Genomic DNA, 14,718 nt, shown 5'->3' on the forward strand with positions numbered 1-14,718 from the left:
TAAGCCCAGTGCGGTGGTGCTCACCTGTAGTCCTGGCTACTCAGGAGGCTGAAGCTACAAGATCTCTTGAGTCCATGAGTCCAAGGCTGCAGTGAGCTAAGATCATGCTGCTGAACTCCACTCTGGGTGACAGAGTGAGACCTTGTTTTTAAACATACACACACACACACACACACACACACACACACACACAAAGTATCATTAATTGGATGTGAACTATGTACCAGGCACTGTATTTAGCACTTTATATGCACTTTCTCATTTTACTTTTCACACAACCGTGTGAGGTAGGGAGCATTTTATGAGATGCAGAAACAGCAGTCAAGAGCAAGGTAGAAACTTTCGCCAGTTCTCCCAGCTCTTGATAATGGAAGGTGGTTCCTGAAAGAGTAGCAAGTGCAATGGGCTGCAGGAATTCAGATAAGAGATGGAGGTGGGGGCTCGGTGTCAGATGGGTCAGCCAGGAGGGCTTCAGAGTGCACCAATCCTTATTTGGTAGGTAGAGAAGGAGTTCTGGGCACACTGTGTTGAGTGACAGAGAAGGGACAGGTCAGACCTGAGTGCTGGGGCCCGGCAGGGAGGCTGGGAGATGAGGCAGGATGAGGCTGGACAGCTGGAGGCCAGGAGTACAGTGAGCAGCCAGGCAGACCCAGTCCCTACCATTAGGGAGGCAGTAGCCAGCTTGGCACTTGGAAGCATGCCCTGACGCATTGATTCCAGGGGCTTTTCTGTTTGTTTATTGCAGGCATTCATCCCTGGTAGGACTGTGGAGTCAGCAGTGGGCACAGGACAGGGAAGGGGTGAGGTGTTCCTTTCCGGCATCCTCCCACGGCCTTTTCCCTTCCAGCTTCTGTGGCCTAGCCCAGGTCAAGTGAATACAAAGGAGCATGAACAGTTCTTATTTCCTACATTAGTCAAGTCACTTAAAAAAAAAAAAAAACCACCAAAAAACTAATTAGTTCTGGCAACTACAGGTCTACACCAGCTTTCCTAACCCATAGCTGAAAGGGTCTTAAAAGTCTCCGGACACGGCTCTCACTGATTACTGGATTGCCCTTGCAACCATCTCTGCTGGTTGATTTCGGGTCTGTTTGCACATCTCTGATGGGGAAGAGCTCATTGTCCTGAAGGCAATTCTGGTGGCCTGGGCTCCTCTGGTTAGGGCCAAGACACACACAGACACACACACACACACACACACACACACACACACTTACACAAAGGTATATATGCATCCTTCTCAGTCTGGCCTCAAGATTTCCCACCTTGAAAGGGACTTGAGAGTTGAGACACCACAGCCCTGTTGTTGCTGTAGAACTTGGGAAGGGCAGGGCACAGTGGCTCATGCCCGTAATCCCAGCACTTTGGGAGGCTGAGGTGGGAGGATTGCTTGAGCCCAGGAGTTTGTGACCAGCCTGGGCAACATGGCAAGACCCCATCTCTACAAAAAATACAAAAATTAGCCAGGCATGGTGGTACACACCTGTAGTCCCACTTATTTAGGGGGCTGAGGTGGGAAGATCACCTGAGCCTGGGGAGGTTGAGGCTGCAGTGAGGCATGAGCTGTGATCATGTCACTGTACTCCAGCCTAAGTGACAGAGTGAGACCCTGTCTCCAAAAAAAAAGAACTTGGGCAGCAGCTCTTGCCGCTGTCTCAAGGCTTCCAGGTGTGCTAACTGCTTTAATTGCTTTTGAGGCTTCAATGTCTTCGCCATTTGTTGATGTTGTTGTTTTGTTTTTTGGTCGGGACTCCAAGAACAAGGTGACCAGTAGAGGGATTTTCTCAGGAAGTGATTTTCACTGAAGTTGGGAACTTTCACACAATGTGGGAACTTCCAGATGACTGTGAGTAAGAGGGGCCTTCCAGAGAGGAGGGTACACTATTACTTCCCATGGTGGCATTTCGGGTAAGCCAGCCTCTGAGGCTGGGACTGCTGTTCAGGGTCTTCCAGGGAGAGGAAAAGTCCAACCAGGAGAGCTTGGCGTTTCTACCCACCCATTTCCAGGTTGGAAACCTGGGAATATAGGAACCACCCAGAGATAATGGGGTGAATCCACAACAGGGGAGCTTGTTCTTTTAGGGGACGATTTCCAGGCCTGCTGAGATCTTCTACATGGTGTGGCTGTAGCAGAAAATAATGGTGACATGATATGGCTAGACAGGGGGGGCTTGGTTTACCCTGGTGCACAAGTGTCACGTGAGGAGAATTTGGAAGTTCCTTAACTCTAGGCTGGAGGGACAGCAGTGGACTCAGAAGGTGGCTACAGAGTTTACTATGGGACTGCCATGGTGAGCAGTGACGTGACCTTGAGGCAGAAATGCCCATAAAGCTAACCATAGGGTACTGTCTGAATTCCCAACACTTGGAAGACCCCCATCCCTAGGATAATGATGGATGATTAGAAGCCACAGTGGGGCCAAACACAGGCCGAGTTTCTCCTGGGCAAGAGAAACAAAATAAAGAAATGCGACTGGACCCAGCTCTGAGTCTGGCTGGATCAGGGATCTGAGTGCGTTCCCCAAGAGCCCTGCACTAGCTCAGTCCTCAGGATGCCACTTTCTGTCTAGTAAGTCAGCCCTGCTGCTTAGGTGCTAGGAAGGGGATCTGCTATGGCTCTGTTTAGGCAAGAGAAATTCCTGCTGCCTTCAGTAACAGGAGTACTCCAGTAAAGAACATCAGCAAGTCTAACACTTTAGGAATCCCATTTGTTGAAAGTAGTGAATGAAGAGCAAAGGCTCATGGAGTATTCAGAAGACCTCAGACAAAAAACCTCATACGCAGCCTCATGCCTTGAGTAGGATTCTGTTGCTAGTGCACCAGGGCCAGGACCAGTTTCATTTTGAGTTTTGCTAATTCATTCTGAGTTTTGCTAACAAGAACAGGCTTCTGAGTTCACGGGAGCCCTGTGCATCTTCCCAGTACCAGCTATCCCACTCAAAATTGAAGAAAATCTCATTGCGTCCTTAGCAATGGGTATTTCCCTTTCTTTCCTATTCCCTTCCCAAGCTGGAGCCTAGGGCTTCCCATTCTCCCTTCATCTCCTGCGTTCTCCAGGTTCCAGGAGGACCCCGTGGGGTCAGCCCCTACAGATGAAGTGATTTAGGGATCAGGACTTCTCTCTGCTTCCAGTGGCTGCCTTAGAGACAATGCCCTTGTGTTTTCTCTTCCCATTTCCCCTTGTTTCACAGAAGTGCCACTTCCTGGTGATTAAAAACCCAAGAAAATTATCTTCAGGTCTTCTTTCCCATTTTTCATAAAAAGCCAAGCCTTTTGCATGGATATGTGACAACAGGTGGCTTCATCCACGAGGTACTGTGCTGAGCCAATACTGCTGCCCACAAGTGGATGGAGGGAAAGGGCAATTTGTCAAGAAAAGACTGTCCTGAGAGACTGTATTAGTCAGCTGAGGCTACATTCTGCTGAGTAAGAAACCACTACCAGACCTCAAGAGACTTCTAGTGATGATGTCTGATTTCTCACTCAAGTTATACGTCGTTCACAAGCCAGGGCTCTGCTCCATGTTTCCTGTGATCCAGGAGCCAGGCTGATAGGGGTGCCTTCATCTGGAGCAGTGCAGGTCTCACAGCACAGCAGACATGGCAGGTGCAGGCTACCTCATAAAGCTTCCACAGACATGTCTCCCCATTTTTCACTGGACAGAGCAAGACACTGGGCCACTCCTGGGTTCAACAAGGTGAGGTTTATAATCCCCCTGCAAGGGGGAGATGGACACATGCCAAAGGCCAAACTTGACCTTGATGGGCAAGATGTACAAATTTCCTGTTTATACAGAGAGAAGATGCTGAACACTCATACAGTCTGCGCTAGTGTATATACTGCCTGGCATCCCACTGCCCTAGAGCATCCTTATTATCCCTGTGCTGCTCCATCCACTCATGGCTCTTCCGCTGTCAGGACCTCTATCCTGGGCCCCGGGTATCACCACTGGGCTGGCAGCTGCACTCAGTATCTGGGCCGGTGAGGGACAGTTCCTGGTCCTGCTCAAGTGGTGTGAGGCAATGACAATGGTTGCCGGATTCCCCAAATTTCAGACTCTGAGAACACTGATGCAATTTCCAAAATAGGTTGTTTAGGTTCTGCAATAACCCAATGGCAGGATAAGTGATTTAGGCTTCTATGGGCTGCCTGAGAACCTCTTCACCTACTTGTAGCTCTTTCAGTGAGCAAATGACTTCTGAGTTCCAACCCCCTGAGCATCATATGGTGCCAGAACAGAGCTATTTAATCCACACACATCACAGAGAAAGCAAGAAACTAAGAGGCATGAACAGTGTCTTTAACTTAACATAGTCTCATATTTGGAAAAGCAGTTTTAAAAAAACAATTGAAAATACAAGATAATGTAAGGGTTACTTATATAAGTTTTAACCTTATATTGCTTGGCCATTTTTACATATAAATTATTGCTTACTAGCTTCGATAAATACACAGCACAGTCATATATATATATATATATAAAATATATATACACAGAGGCAGAAAGCATGGAATATGGGAAAGAAAACACTGTTAATGGCAATTCTGGTAACTCAACAAATGTTTCATATTTACCAGTTCTTTAAATGGTGGAAAACTACCAAGTGTAGTCCCTGAGAAGTTAGGTAGATACCCTGATGGCGGGTTCTCTATCTTCTAATTGTTAATGCAAGCTGACAATATCACAGCAGCCCTAATTAATGATACATTAAAAGGCAAGATTTCTTGCTTCAGGTCACTGATTTCATCCCAGTATTTAATAACAGTGTAATACGAATACAATAAATAGACTATGCAAATAAATATTACTCTGCTAAAAAATGTTTAGTATATACAGCTTTGCTTTATACAGTAATACCTTTTCATCTAACTTTTTGGCAATTTTTAAAAACCTCCCCCCCGCCCCACCAGTTTTAAGCAAAACTGGCCCACTCACTAAGAAGCAGGCTGAAATTTTAAGGACATGTTTTTGAAACACTGAAAGGAAATCCTGTGTTGGACCAATGCAGAAGACCCGATCGTCCCCATTTTAATGTTTTTGCCCAGTTTCTGAGAAGCCTGGATTGGCTGCGCCATTTAGGAACATTCAGTTCCAGATCTGCGGTGTCTGTGCTGGCTAGAACAGACTTGCAGGGCTGGGATAGGCGTAGCAGTGAAAGCCCAGCTCCAGGGATAAGAAGTCATCACTGGTACTCTCTCTTTCACGCCACAATTTCTCCTCCACTCAGAGGCTCATGAAGCATCCTCTCCCTGCAGACTAGGCAGTGTGAGCGCTGACCTTAGCCACATGCTTCTAAATTCGGTGTATGCTCCACACTACCTGTTTGTGGTTCTCGGTCTAGGGAAATGAATTTATTCTAAACATAATTAAGGAAACTAGAAAAACGTGAATGCAGGTCATGTGTATCACTATAATCATTTGGCAATTATACAGATGACAAAGAGCAAATTCAAAACACCACACTCTAGGGAACACCTGCAAATGTGTATGTAAAAAACTTTTTTAATGGCAAGGTTGTGATTTTGCCTATGGGGTCCTGCATTCTGCTGTCTTGTGCTAACTTCCTTTTTTTTTTTTTTTTTGAGACGGAGTCGCGCTCTGTCGCCCAGGCTGGAGTGCAGTGGCGCAATCTCGGCTCCCTGCAAGCTCCGCCTCCCGGGTTCACGCCATTCTCCTGCCTCAGCCTCTCCAAGTAGCTGGGACTACAGGCGCCCGCCACCACTAACTTCTAAGCAGGGCTAGTTTGCTGGAATGCTGACGAATCCAAAGACCCACAGGACTGTCTGAGAGTTGTGCTGTAACAAAAAGAGCACACTTAGATGTGCCCCTGCACCACCTGGTGCCGAAGGTGGCAGATTATGTAAGATTTGCAGAGTGAGCGAAGATTTTATGCAATAATAAAACTCCAAATGAGAGCTGGCAAAGAGCTTAGCCATCTTCTAGACCACACTTCTAGCCAGAACAAACCCTATTCTGAAGAGGCCTTGGTGAATATCCAGAGAGGGTGCACGGCCCATCCTATTAACAAGGAGCACTCAAGCCCCACCACTGTCCACCAGTGAACAGCTCAGATTCCTTAGAAAGAGCTTTCTGTTGAGTATAACCTGGTTCTCACAATTCAGGCTTGAATTCTTTAATTGCAGATCTAAGATTCTGCAAAGCTTTGGAAACTTCTGAGAGCTGCTGCCTGGCAAACCTCTGGAGACAGTTGTTAAACTTCAGAAAGATGCAGAGATTTTAGATATTCAGAAGACAAGGATGGAAAAGCAAACCTCGACTGCACAAAATCCTCCCTTCCCTCTGCTACCCCTAGGACCACTTAACCACGGCTGGAGGAAGAGGTGAACAAGCATCATTTTCTCCCCAGCCAGTTTCCACCCATGTCATGTGAGATACTCTGAAGTCACTGTACAAAATGCATTTAACACAACATTTGTGTAGCTTCATCTGGCTCGGTGTGCATATCTGTCTTGGGGCCTAAGTAGCATGTAATATGCTGAAATAGTTCTCCATGGAAAATTAGTCCCATAAAGGTAATGTTCTACTAGGAGCAACGTAGTTCTAATGTAAATAAAAATCTGAATTTTGAAACACAGAAACAATGTCAGGATGGCCTTATATGATTACACTGGCCAAACCTTAGTCCAGGGCATAGGAAAAAGGTGAGAACACGTGCTTGTGCTGTAAGCCCATGCTATCGTTAGTAACTGCGTGAAGAGGGCTTTGGAGGGTTTGCTCAGCCCAGCTGTGAGGGAAGTCTGCTCTCCGGTTCTCACGGCTCTGGTATCCTCCTGTGGGCCACATTCCATGACGGCAGCATGCAGCATTTCTCTGCATGGACCAGCCCTGGAGGATGCCCTTCTATAAAACCCTGTAAATGTTCAGGACTGAAATTTTACATGCTGGGCCAAACTAAGTCTCTCTCAAAGTTCTCCCAAACCTTCTCTCCACATGGTTCCTTCCAGCAGTATCTCAAGCTCAGTGTGGTTCCTGAGCCCAGGAAACAGCACTGCTATAAAGATGTCAAAAAGCATTGGACACGCCTCAGTAATGAGGATGAATGAGGTGTTGATGAGACAAAAAGGAAACAGGTCTGTGTGGGCATGAAAGAGATGAACAGGCAGGAAGAGTGAGAAGCGCACCAAGTCTCCTGCATTTGGAAAATGAACGGACCAGACCCTTGCATTTTAGCAAGGTGACAAGTATCTAGCAGGCAAGGGTGGGTTTCATTATTTTGACCCATAGGCTGTTTTGTTCGTGTGAAGGTTGAAAGAAATCCTCTAACGAGTCCTTGAAAATATCAAGAGGTCTTATTTGCTACAGGAGCCTCAATTGGTAAAAATGGGAATAATAAGAAAAGATTTTAGAAGACTCAGATTTTGAAAAAGAAAAGAAAAAACGGCAAATTATAGAAAGGCTCCCTGCTTTGGCTGGTAGTTGGACTATAGGACTTCTAAGTCGCCAACATTAATCAGACATTTGGCTATTTCAGGGCATTTTTCATTTGCCAAAACACGGGTAATTACCACTATCTTATTACCTAGAGAGTGCTAAGTGCTTCACTCATTAAATGTCACTTAACCTCCCTGCACTGGCTGCTGTCATTCCATAGTGTGGGCAAGGAGCCTGTATGAGGTACGCAAAATGCATCATCAGGCACAAGAATGCAGACTTTTGTGACGCTGTCACCTCAGTAAGCAGTTAGTGAGTGTTTACAATGTGTCAGGCACTGTGCTTTTTCAAAATCATATTATGTCCAATAAAAGAGCCTGCTTACAAGTATAAAGAAAATCCCCAGAAATTAAACAATGAGTCAATTTCTTAAAGATTACTATTTTTCCTTATTGGCAAAGCAACTTCATCTACCTTGCCTATAGCTGCAAGTCAGTTGTACAGAAACTAATTTCACCTGCAAGCATATGTCAATAGCTGATTGTGGTGCAAAGTGATGCACACCTTGACATTGTTCATCTGCCCATCAGAGCATGGATGCTAGCTGCAGTCCTCACTAACTCCCTAGACACAAGTGGCTTTTGGTGATGTCATAGGTTGTATCAACAGAAACCTCTCTTCCCTGGAGATCTAGAGATGCTGTCTCTGTCATCAGGTGTTCAAAAGAATGACTTCTTTGACAGCTTATGGACAGGAATCTAAAACTAGGCAAAGTAAAAACTTCTTCCTGTTTCATGCACGCTCTTAATGAAATATTTGGTCATTGCATGTCAAGACGTTGTCTTGTCTTGATGCTGGCACATCTCATATTGAAAACTGGACTGGATCAACAATGTGATCATAAGAAACCTGCCTTCTCCATCTCAAGAATGCTTCTGACTCTCCTTCTGCCTTCTTGTCCCGAGAGTAGCATGGAGAAACCTCTCCCCGTCTCTGGTGGTTGACATCACTTCCTGAACACGCTTTGGCTGGCTTTCCTGTGAATGTCTTGGGTTATACTGATAAAACTCAGCAACTTCTTTTCTCACAGGAAAGCAACGTGCTTGGCATAGACATTCCCGTAGCTCAAAGTGCTGCAGACACAGGGGAGGTGAGGCAGTGGGGCTCACACCCGAGGCTCGATCCTGTGTGAGAGCTCAAACAGAGCCTGCTGGCTGTCAATGACATACAGGTGATTAACATAGGACTTTAACTCTTGATGCTCTTTTGGAGACAGGTCACCTGTTGTTTAGAGGGGGAAAAAAAGACAATCTCAGGAGAGCAGTAATGCTGTATCTACATCCCAACAAAACCCCACACTAAGGCTGAGTAAATGTACCAGGTGGGTTCTCATTAGTCAGAATCCCATAAGAGGTGTCCTTGTCCTATAGTAGAAATGCTTTTTCAGCTCAGAATGGATTCCTCAGGTCAGGCAATCAGATCAGCTGGATATTTATAGCATTTATTACCTAACATTGTATATTATTTAGAAATTACGTTATTATCTCATTCCACAGGTGGGGAAACTGAGCACAGTCACGCAGCAAGTTAAGTGTCACGGCCAGGATTCGGACCCAGGCCAGATGGTTCCTGGGTTCTTCTAGGTAGCCTTTTACAGCAGTTACCTGTTTAAATGGCCAGCACTGGCTCCTATATCTCAGTCCAGAAGCGTTGAAAATCGCTGATAATGTATTTAGCATATGAATGCAATCACTCTTTTTTTGTTGTTTAGATTTTGTACAATTCTTTGGTATTCTCATTTTTTGGAAAAAAAAATTTAATGGAGCAATTGAATGAACAGATACAACAGAACAGACTCTAAGATGTGGTTAACAGACGAAATAGCTTCAGAAAGTATGTGTATGGACTAAAGTCTACCCAGAGAAGGACAAGACAAGGGGCTTTTCCACTCACATATCTAGGGCACTCAAGGAATCGAGGGGCCAAAGGAGGCTTTACTGCACTGTGAACACATCCACACCCTGCTAGCGCCCGTGCTGATAAGGAACAAGGATGAAGCAGCATGAACCACGGGGCAAGCCCATACACCATAGTCAAACACACACACACAAGCAAACCATTTGAGGCTGGGGAACACTGGCCAAACTGCACTACAGTAAAACAATGGAAAGGTGAGTGGCGAAGACATCATATCCTATTGCTTTGTAGATTATGCATGGGACAGGCAGGGTGAGCTGCTGGAGCTCAGTTTGAGCAGAGGGAAAGTAAATGCAGGAGGCTGAGCATTTTCTTATAGCATTTTTTTCTCTTGGTGAAACTCCCTTTTTTCTCCTCTATAACAAATGCATTTTATGAAGAAATAATTTAAGACCTGTATGACATGGGTGGCTTATAATTCTTAGGTTTAATAGAAACAAGGCTTCCTGGTTTTAGCAAGTAAACACACTAGGAGTTACAGTTTATACCATCCCACCTGTTTGAAAGTAACAAAAAGCTGTTTTATTCCAGAATGCCTTCTCTGGAAGACGTTGAGAAAGTTAAACATTGGTTTGGATAACATGATGCTACAAAGGTAATTTTATGTTAATTTTCAAGCCTTAAAAAGATGGCACAATGAATGGTTCTAACCATGGCAACTGACATTTGCATGACACTTTATAATGCATAAGTGACTTGATTAACATTTTCATATTTTATCCCAAATGCTAACATTGGTTTACTATGTTCATATAAACCGTTAAAATGAATTCGGATAATTCAGTTCCCAAACCAATTTTTTTTTAAATTTTATTATTATTATACTTTAAGTTTTAGGGTACATGTGCACAACGTGCAGGTTTGTTATATATGTATACATGTGCCATGTCCCAAACCAATTTTTAAAGATACTGTATATAAATATTAGAACATAAACTGGCTTGATCGTTATTTCAATTTCTCCTTTGCTTAGTGCCACACAGAGGGTTGCTCTCTGATGAGTGGGAGGTTCAAGGCAGGTTCAAGGCCACACAAGCTAGTATAACTATCACCTTCCTGTCTATACTTGGAGCATATATAAACTAGAGTTCTTTGGTTAAGTGAGACTGATACCTTAGAATTAGCTGAATCCCCAGTAAACACTTGGGAAGCAAAGGAGGATAAAAGCAATATGAAGCTGTACTCATCAGCATTATGCTTGTACATTTCAGTGGATCTCTGTGATGATGTTATGGTTACTATTTTTATTGTAACTGCATTGCACTTGTATGCTTGATGAAGAATTATATAGGTATATTAAAGTGGTACTAATTGATGTGAATATTTAAAAAATTAGGTCCTGTATTTATAAGTCTCCTTTTCAAAGAGAAAACATAATCCACACAGAAATCCAGTTCCTAACTTACTTTGCTGGGGGACAATATTGCCAGCCTAGACCAGCACTGAACAGAAAAAAATTCTTAAGCAGGTGTACTCAATTGTTAGTAGTACTTTTCTTGAGAAGTAGGACTCTGATTTTCTACTTTATATATACTTCTGTATTGTTGAAAAAATTGTTTTACAACGGGCATGTCTTAAAAAACGAAGTTGAACTGAGTGGTTGCCTTTGATTAATTTATAATTATTGAACTCAATTTTCTATTTTTTATTACCCTTTGTATCCACAGGATCTGTAGAGGGCAAAGGAGAGGGCAAAGAGGTAAGGCAGACTCAGTCTGAATAATGGCTAAATAAGTGAATCTCTCAGAGTCTCTGCTTTTTGTTCTACACCTACAGGGTTAATAATTCCCATTTGCTAGGACTAATGTCAGGATTCCATTGCCCATGTGAAAGCTCCTTCAACTCAGTAAAGTTGATTTCCTTCCTTCCTGCAATGTTCTAACACCATTTAAACACAGTATAAATTATGACTGAGATTTAAAATGGAACAAATATTCCTACATACATTAGTCTCAGTAGGGATTCTACAAAAGTGCTCAGAACCACACTTTTGCAGCTGAAAGGCAGCTCCAGACAGGAAGTTTTTGTTGGAGAGGAGAAAAGATTCTGGAAGGCTGCTTTAGGCACTTTTACAAGCTATAGTCCTATTCCAGGAAGGCTCCAGGCAAAAAGGTTAGGGACAAGGTCACCCCTGCTAAACTCACCAGTGATTTTGAGCCAATGGGCAAGCAAAGCAAGACACTGTGGGGACAGGAGTCAGCGGGAGTTGCGGGGAGGAGGTTTCTGAGTGTGTAAAGTCACTCTTCACAGCATAAACTTGCTGCCATGAGGGGATAATAATCTGTCATATCTTGTTTTCCTCTGCATCCCAAACATGCAGTGATGAAACAAAGAGACAATCTACTATATATATACAATATGCATATGTATATACATATGATACTTTTCAATCTGTTTAAATTGATTACCACCCAATACTTGTGACCACAGTTGGTACCAACGTAGAGTCAATTTACATTCCGCACCTGACTTCAATTACTCACCAAACTGGTTAGTCCTGCAGTGTCTCAGGGTTCGGACAGTGTCTGCGATCATATGCTGTAAAGTAGAACAGGAAACACATCAATGGAAGGGTCGTTGAGGGTGTTACTGAAGAAGCAGTGCCTGCTACGATGGAAGGATAATCTAGCACTCTTGGCTGTAAACAGAAGAACTGTATTTGGAGGTGGATGTAGCTTTGATTCTATGGAGCTTGGATTATCAAAGAATATTTAGTCCTTGTCTGCCAAAATAGTAGCACCAGAACGGGTGAGGTGGCTCTCACCTGTAATCCCAGCATTTTGGGAGGCTGAGGTTGGCGGATCACTTGAGGTCAGGAGTTTGAGAACAGCCTGGCCAATATGGCGAAACCCCATCTCTACTAAAAATACAAAAAAATTAGCCGGGGGTGGTAGCAGGTGCTTGTAATCCCAGCTACTTGGGAGGCTGAGACAGGAGAATCGCTTGAACCTGGGAGGCGGAGGTGCATTGAGCCAAGATCACACCACTACACTCCAGCCTGGGTGACAGAGTGAGACTCCGTCTCAAAAACAAACAAACAAACAAACAAACAAACAAAAAACAGTAGCACTCAATCCGGGTTGCACAGGTTCTTACTGAGCCATGAAAAAATACATTGTAGAGAAGTGCAGCACCCCCAGCCCCAATCATCCTGTTCACATTTGTACGTGTGTCACTTCAGGGTATGTGTCACCTCCTCTCCATGAAGCCTTTCTGAGACGTCCCTCCTGGACTTAGAGGCTCCAATCTCAACATTCCCACTGCTCTTCGTACAGCACCTATTGGCTTTGTGTCACTGTCATTGCTGTTGAACTTTTCTCCTTCTCTAGACCAAGTACCACCAGAGGGCTTTGCATGTGCAGAGCCTACTATGTCAGACACATTGACTTACACATATGTGCTGAATGGAGGTAGGAATTTTTGTAGATTCAAAGGTTCAAGTATCTTAAATTGTAACTGGAAATGAGATACTTACAAAAGATGAAAATTTTCTAAAACATTAACATCATATTTTTTTTTTTTGAGACGGAGTCTTGCTCTGTCACCCAGGCTGGAGTGCAGTGGTGTGATATTGGCTCACTGCAACCTCTGCCTCACGGGTTCAAGCAATTCTCCTGCCTCAGCCTCCTGAGTAGCTGAGATTACTGGCATATGCCATCACACCCGGCTAATTTTTGCTAATTTTTGTATTTTTAGTAGAGACGGGGTTTCACCACGTTGGCTAGGCTGGTCTTGAACTCCTGACCTCAGGTAATCCAAACTGGCCTCCCAGAATGCTGAGATTATAGGTGTGAGCCACTGCAGCCGGCCAACATCAACCAACATCTTTAGAGACCATTTTCTGTTCATAGTTTATATTCACGTATAGTCTTCAATATTCTAATTTAATTTCTTTCCTTGAAGTCCTCACTGATTTCTAGGCAAAAGTCTTTTTTTTTTTTTGAGATGGAGTCTCTGTCACCCAGGCTGAAGTGCAATGGCGCAATCTCGGCTCACTGCACCCTCTACTCCCCAGGTTCAAGCAATTCTCCTGCCTCAGCCTCCTGAGTAGCTGGGATTACAGAGGCACGCCACCACGCCCAGCTAATTTTTATATTTTTAGTAAAGACGGGGTTTCAACATGTTGGTCAGGCTGGTCTTGAACTTCTGACCTTAGGATCCGCCCACCTTGGCCTTCCAAAGGGCTGGGATTACAGGCGTCAGCCACCCCGCCTGGCTGGCAAAAGTCTTCTTAAATGTACAGCTGCTCTGGACAAGATCCCATCATCTTATACTTGTGTACCTACAAGAGTCTTCTAGCTGTCTCTACCACTTTTAGTTTTTCATGTTGAAGGAAGTGGCATTTTGGAAGCATATACATATATGCCATAGGAGGAACTAGAGTGTATTATGTTCTCTTCCAAAATGCTACGCTAGCTGGTTTAATTGCCAGAATAATCTCTAAATACTATTGTCTTCATGTTCTAGTTCTCCTGAGAATCAACAGTAGCTCTCTACTTTGTTTCATATCACAATACAAATATCATCCTATTATTCAAGAATTAATATCATTCATTATCTGGGCCTCCAATTTGGGTCTACATCTTTCATGTCCCGACTATACACACTGAGCATAGGATCACCATATACAGCAAACTCCCAATGAATTATTGCTGAAAGAATATTAAACACTAAAATATGTTCTTAAAATTCAGAAGAAATACAGAAATATTATTGGAATATGACCTACTGATTGAATTGTTGTCATAACCATATTTCTAATGCACTTCTATTCGATAGTGGAAAATTGAATAGGACAGTGATTATTGTAGTAGCTCAAGCTGCATTTGTAAAGGAAATGAGACCTGACTCATGTCTGTGCACGTATTGTTCAGTTTCCTGCCCCAAATTTTACCACTTTTCCCAGGTCAGTTTTCTCATTTTAAGCTCTGACGTCACATTGATTTCTATCATATGTCACTTGCGTAGCTTGTGCAAGGCTCAACTGATGCAAGGCTCAGTACTGGGTGTGGCATTGAAACCTGAGTTCTGGTCTTCATCTTTAGGCTTTCTAAAGGGGGAGGGGGTAGACAGGGTAAAAGATGATGCTCTTAACATCGAGGGATAAAGAGAAGAAAAGAAACCATCTGTTTCTTCTTATGAAACAGTTTGAGATGAAAACATTTCCAGTCACTGAGGCAGCAAGGAATGTAGCATAAAGAACAGAAATCTCATTAGACCTGATGAGGGCTTCTGGATTTTCATGGGGTCTGACTCAGTGTACTGACCTGCATCAGCCAGATAAAGATAATACACTGAATTATCTGTTAGCTGGCTTAAGTTAATATCCATCATGAGGAATTGACTTT

At 43.8% G+C, this 14,718-nt stretch overlaps 1 protein-coding gene across 1 annotated transcript in view; it reads right to left on the reverse strand.

Annotated features, from left to right (window-relative positions):
• Window positions 1–5,653: 5,653 nt before the first annotated feature.
• Window positions 5,654–14,718, reverse strand: part of RAPGEF5 (Rap guanine nucleotide exchange factor 5) — a 241,341-nt gene continuing 232,276 nt past the window's right edge. Inside the window, exons 25-26 of the mRNA XM_003252640.4 lie at window positions 11,854–11,908; window positions 5,654–8,674 (exon numbers count right to left, since the gene is read on the reverse strand). Of these exons, the coding sequence (XP_003252688.2) occupies window positions 8,559–8,674; window positions 11,854–11,908 (171 nt within the window). The 3' untranslated portion in view covers window positions 5,654–8,558. The remainder of the gene's footprint in view (window positions 8,675–11,853; window positions 11,909–14,718) is intronic.

The sequence above is a fragment of the Nomascus leucogenys genome, chromosome 11 (assembly GCF_006542625.1).
Source record: "Nomascus leucogenys isolate Asia chromosome 11, Asia_NLE_v1, whole genome shotgun sequence".
Taxonomy (NCBI): Eukaryota; Metazoa; Chordata; class Mammalia; order Primates; family Hylobatidae; genus Nomascus; species Nomascus leucogenys.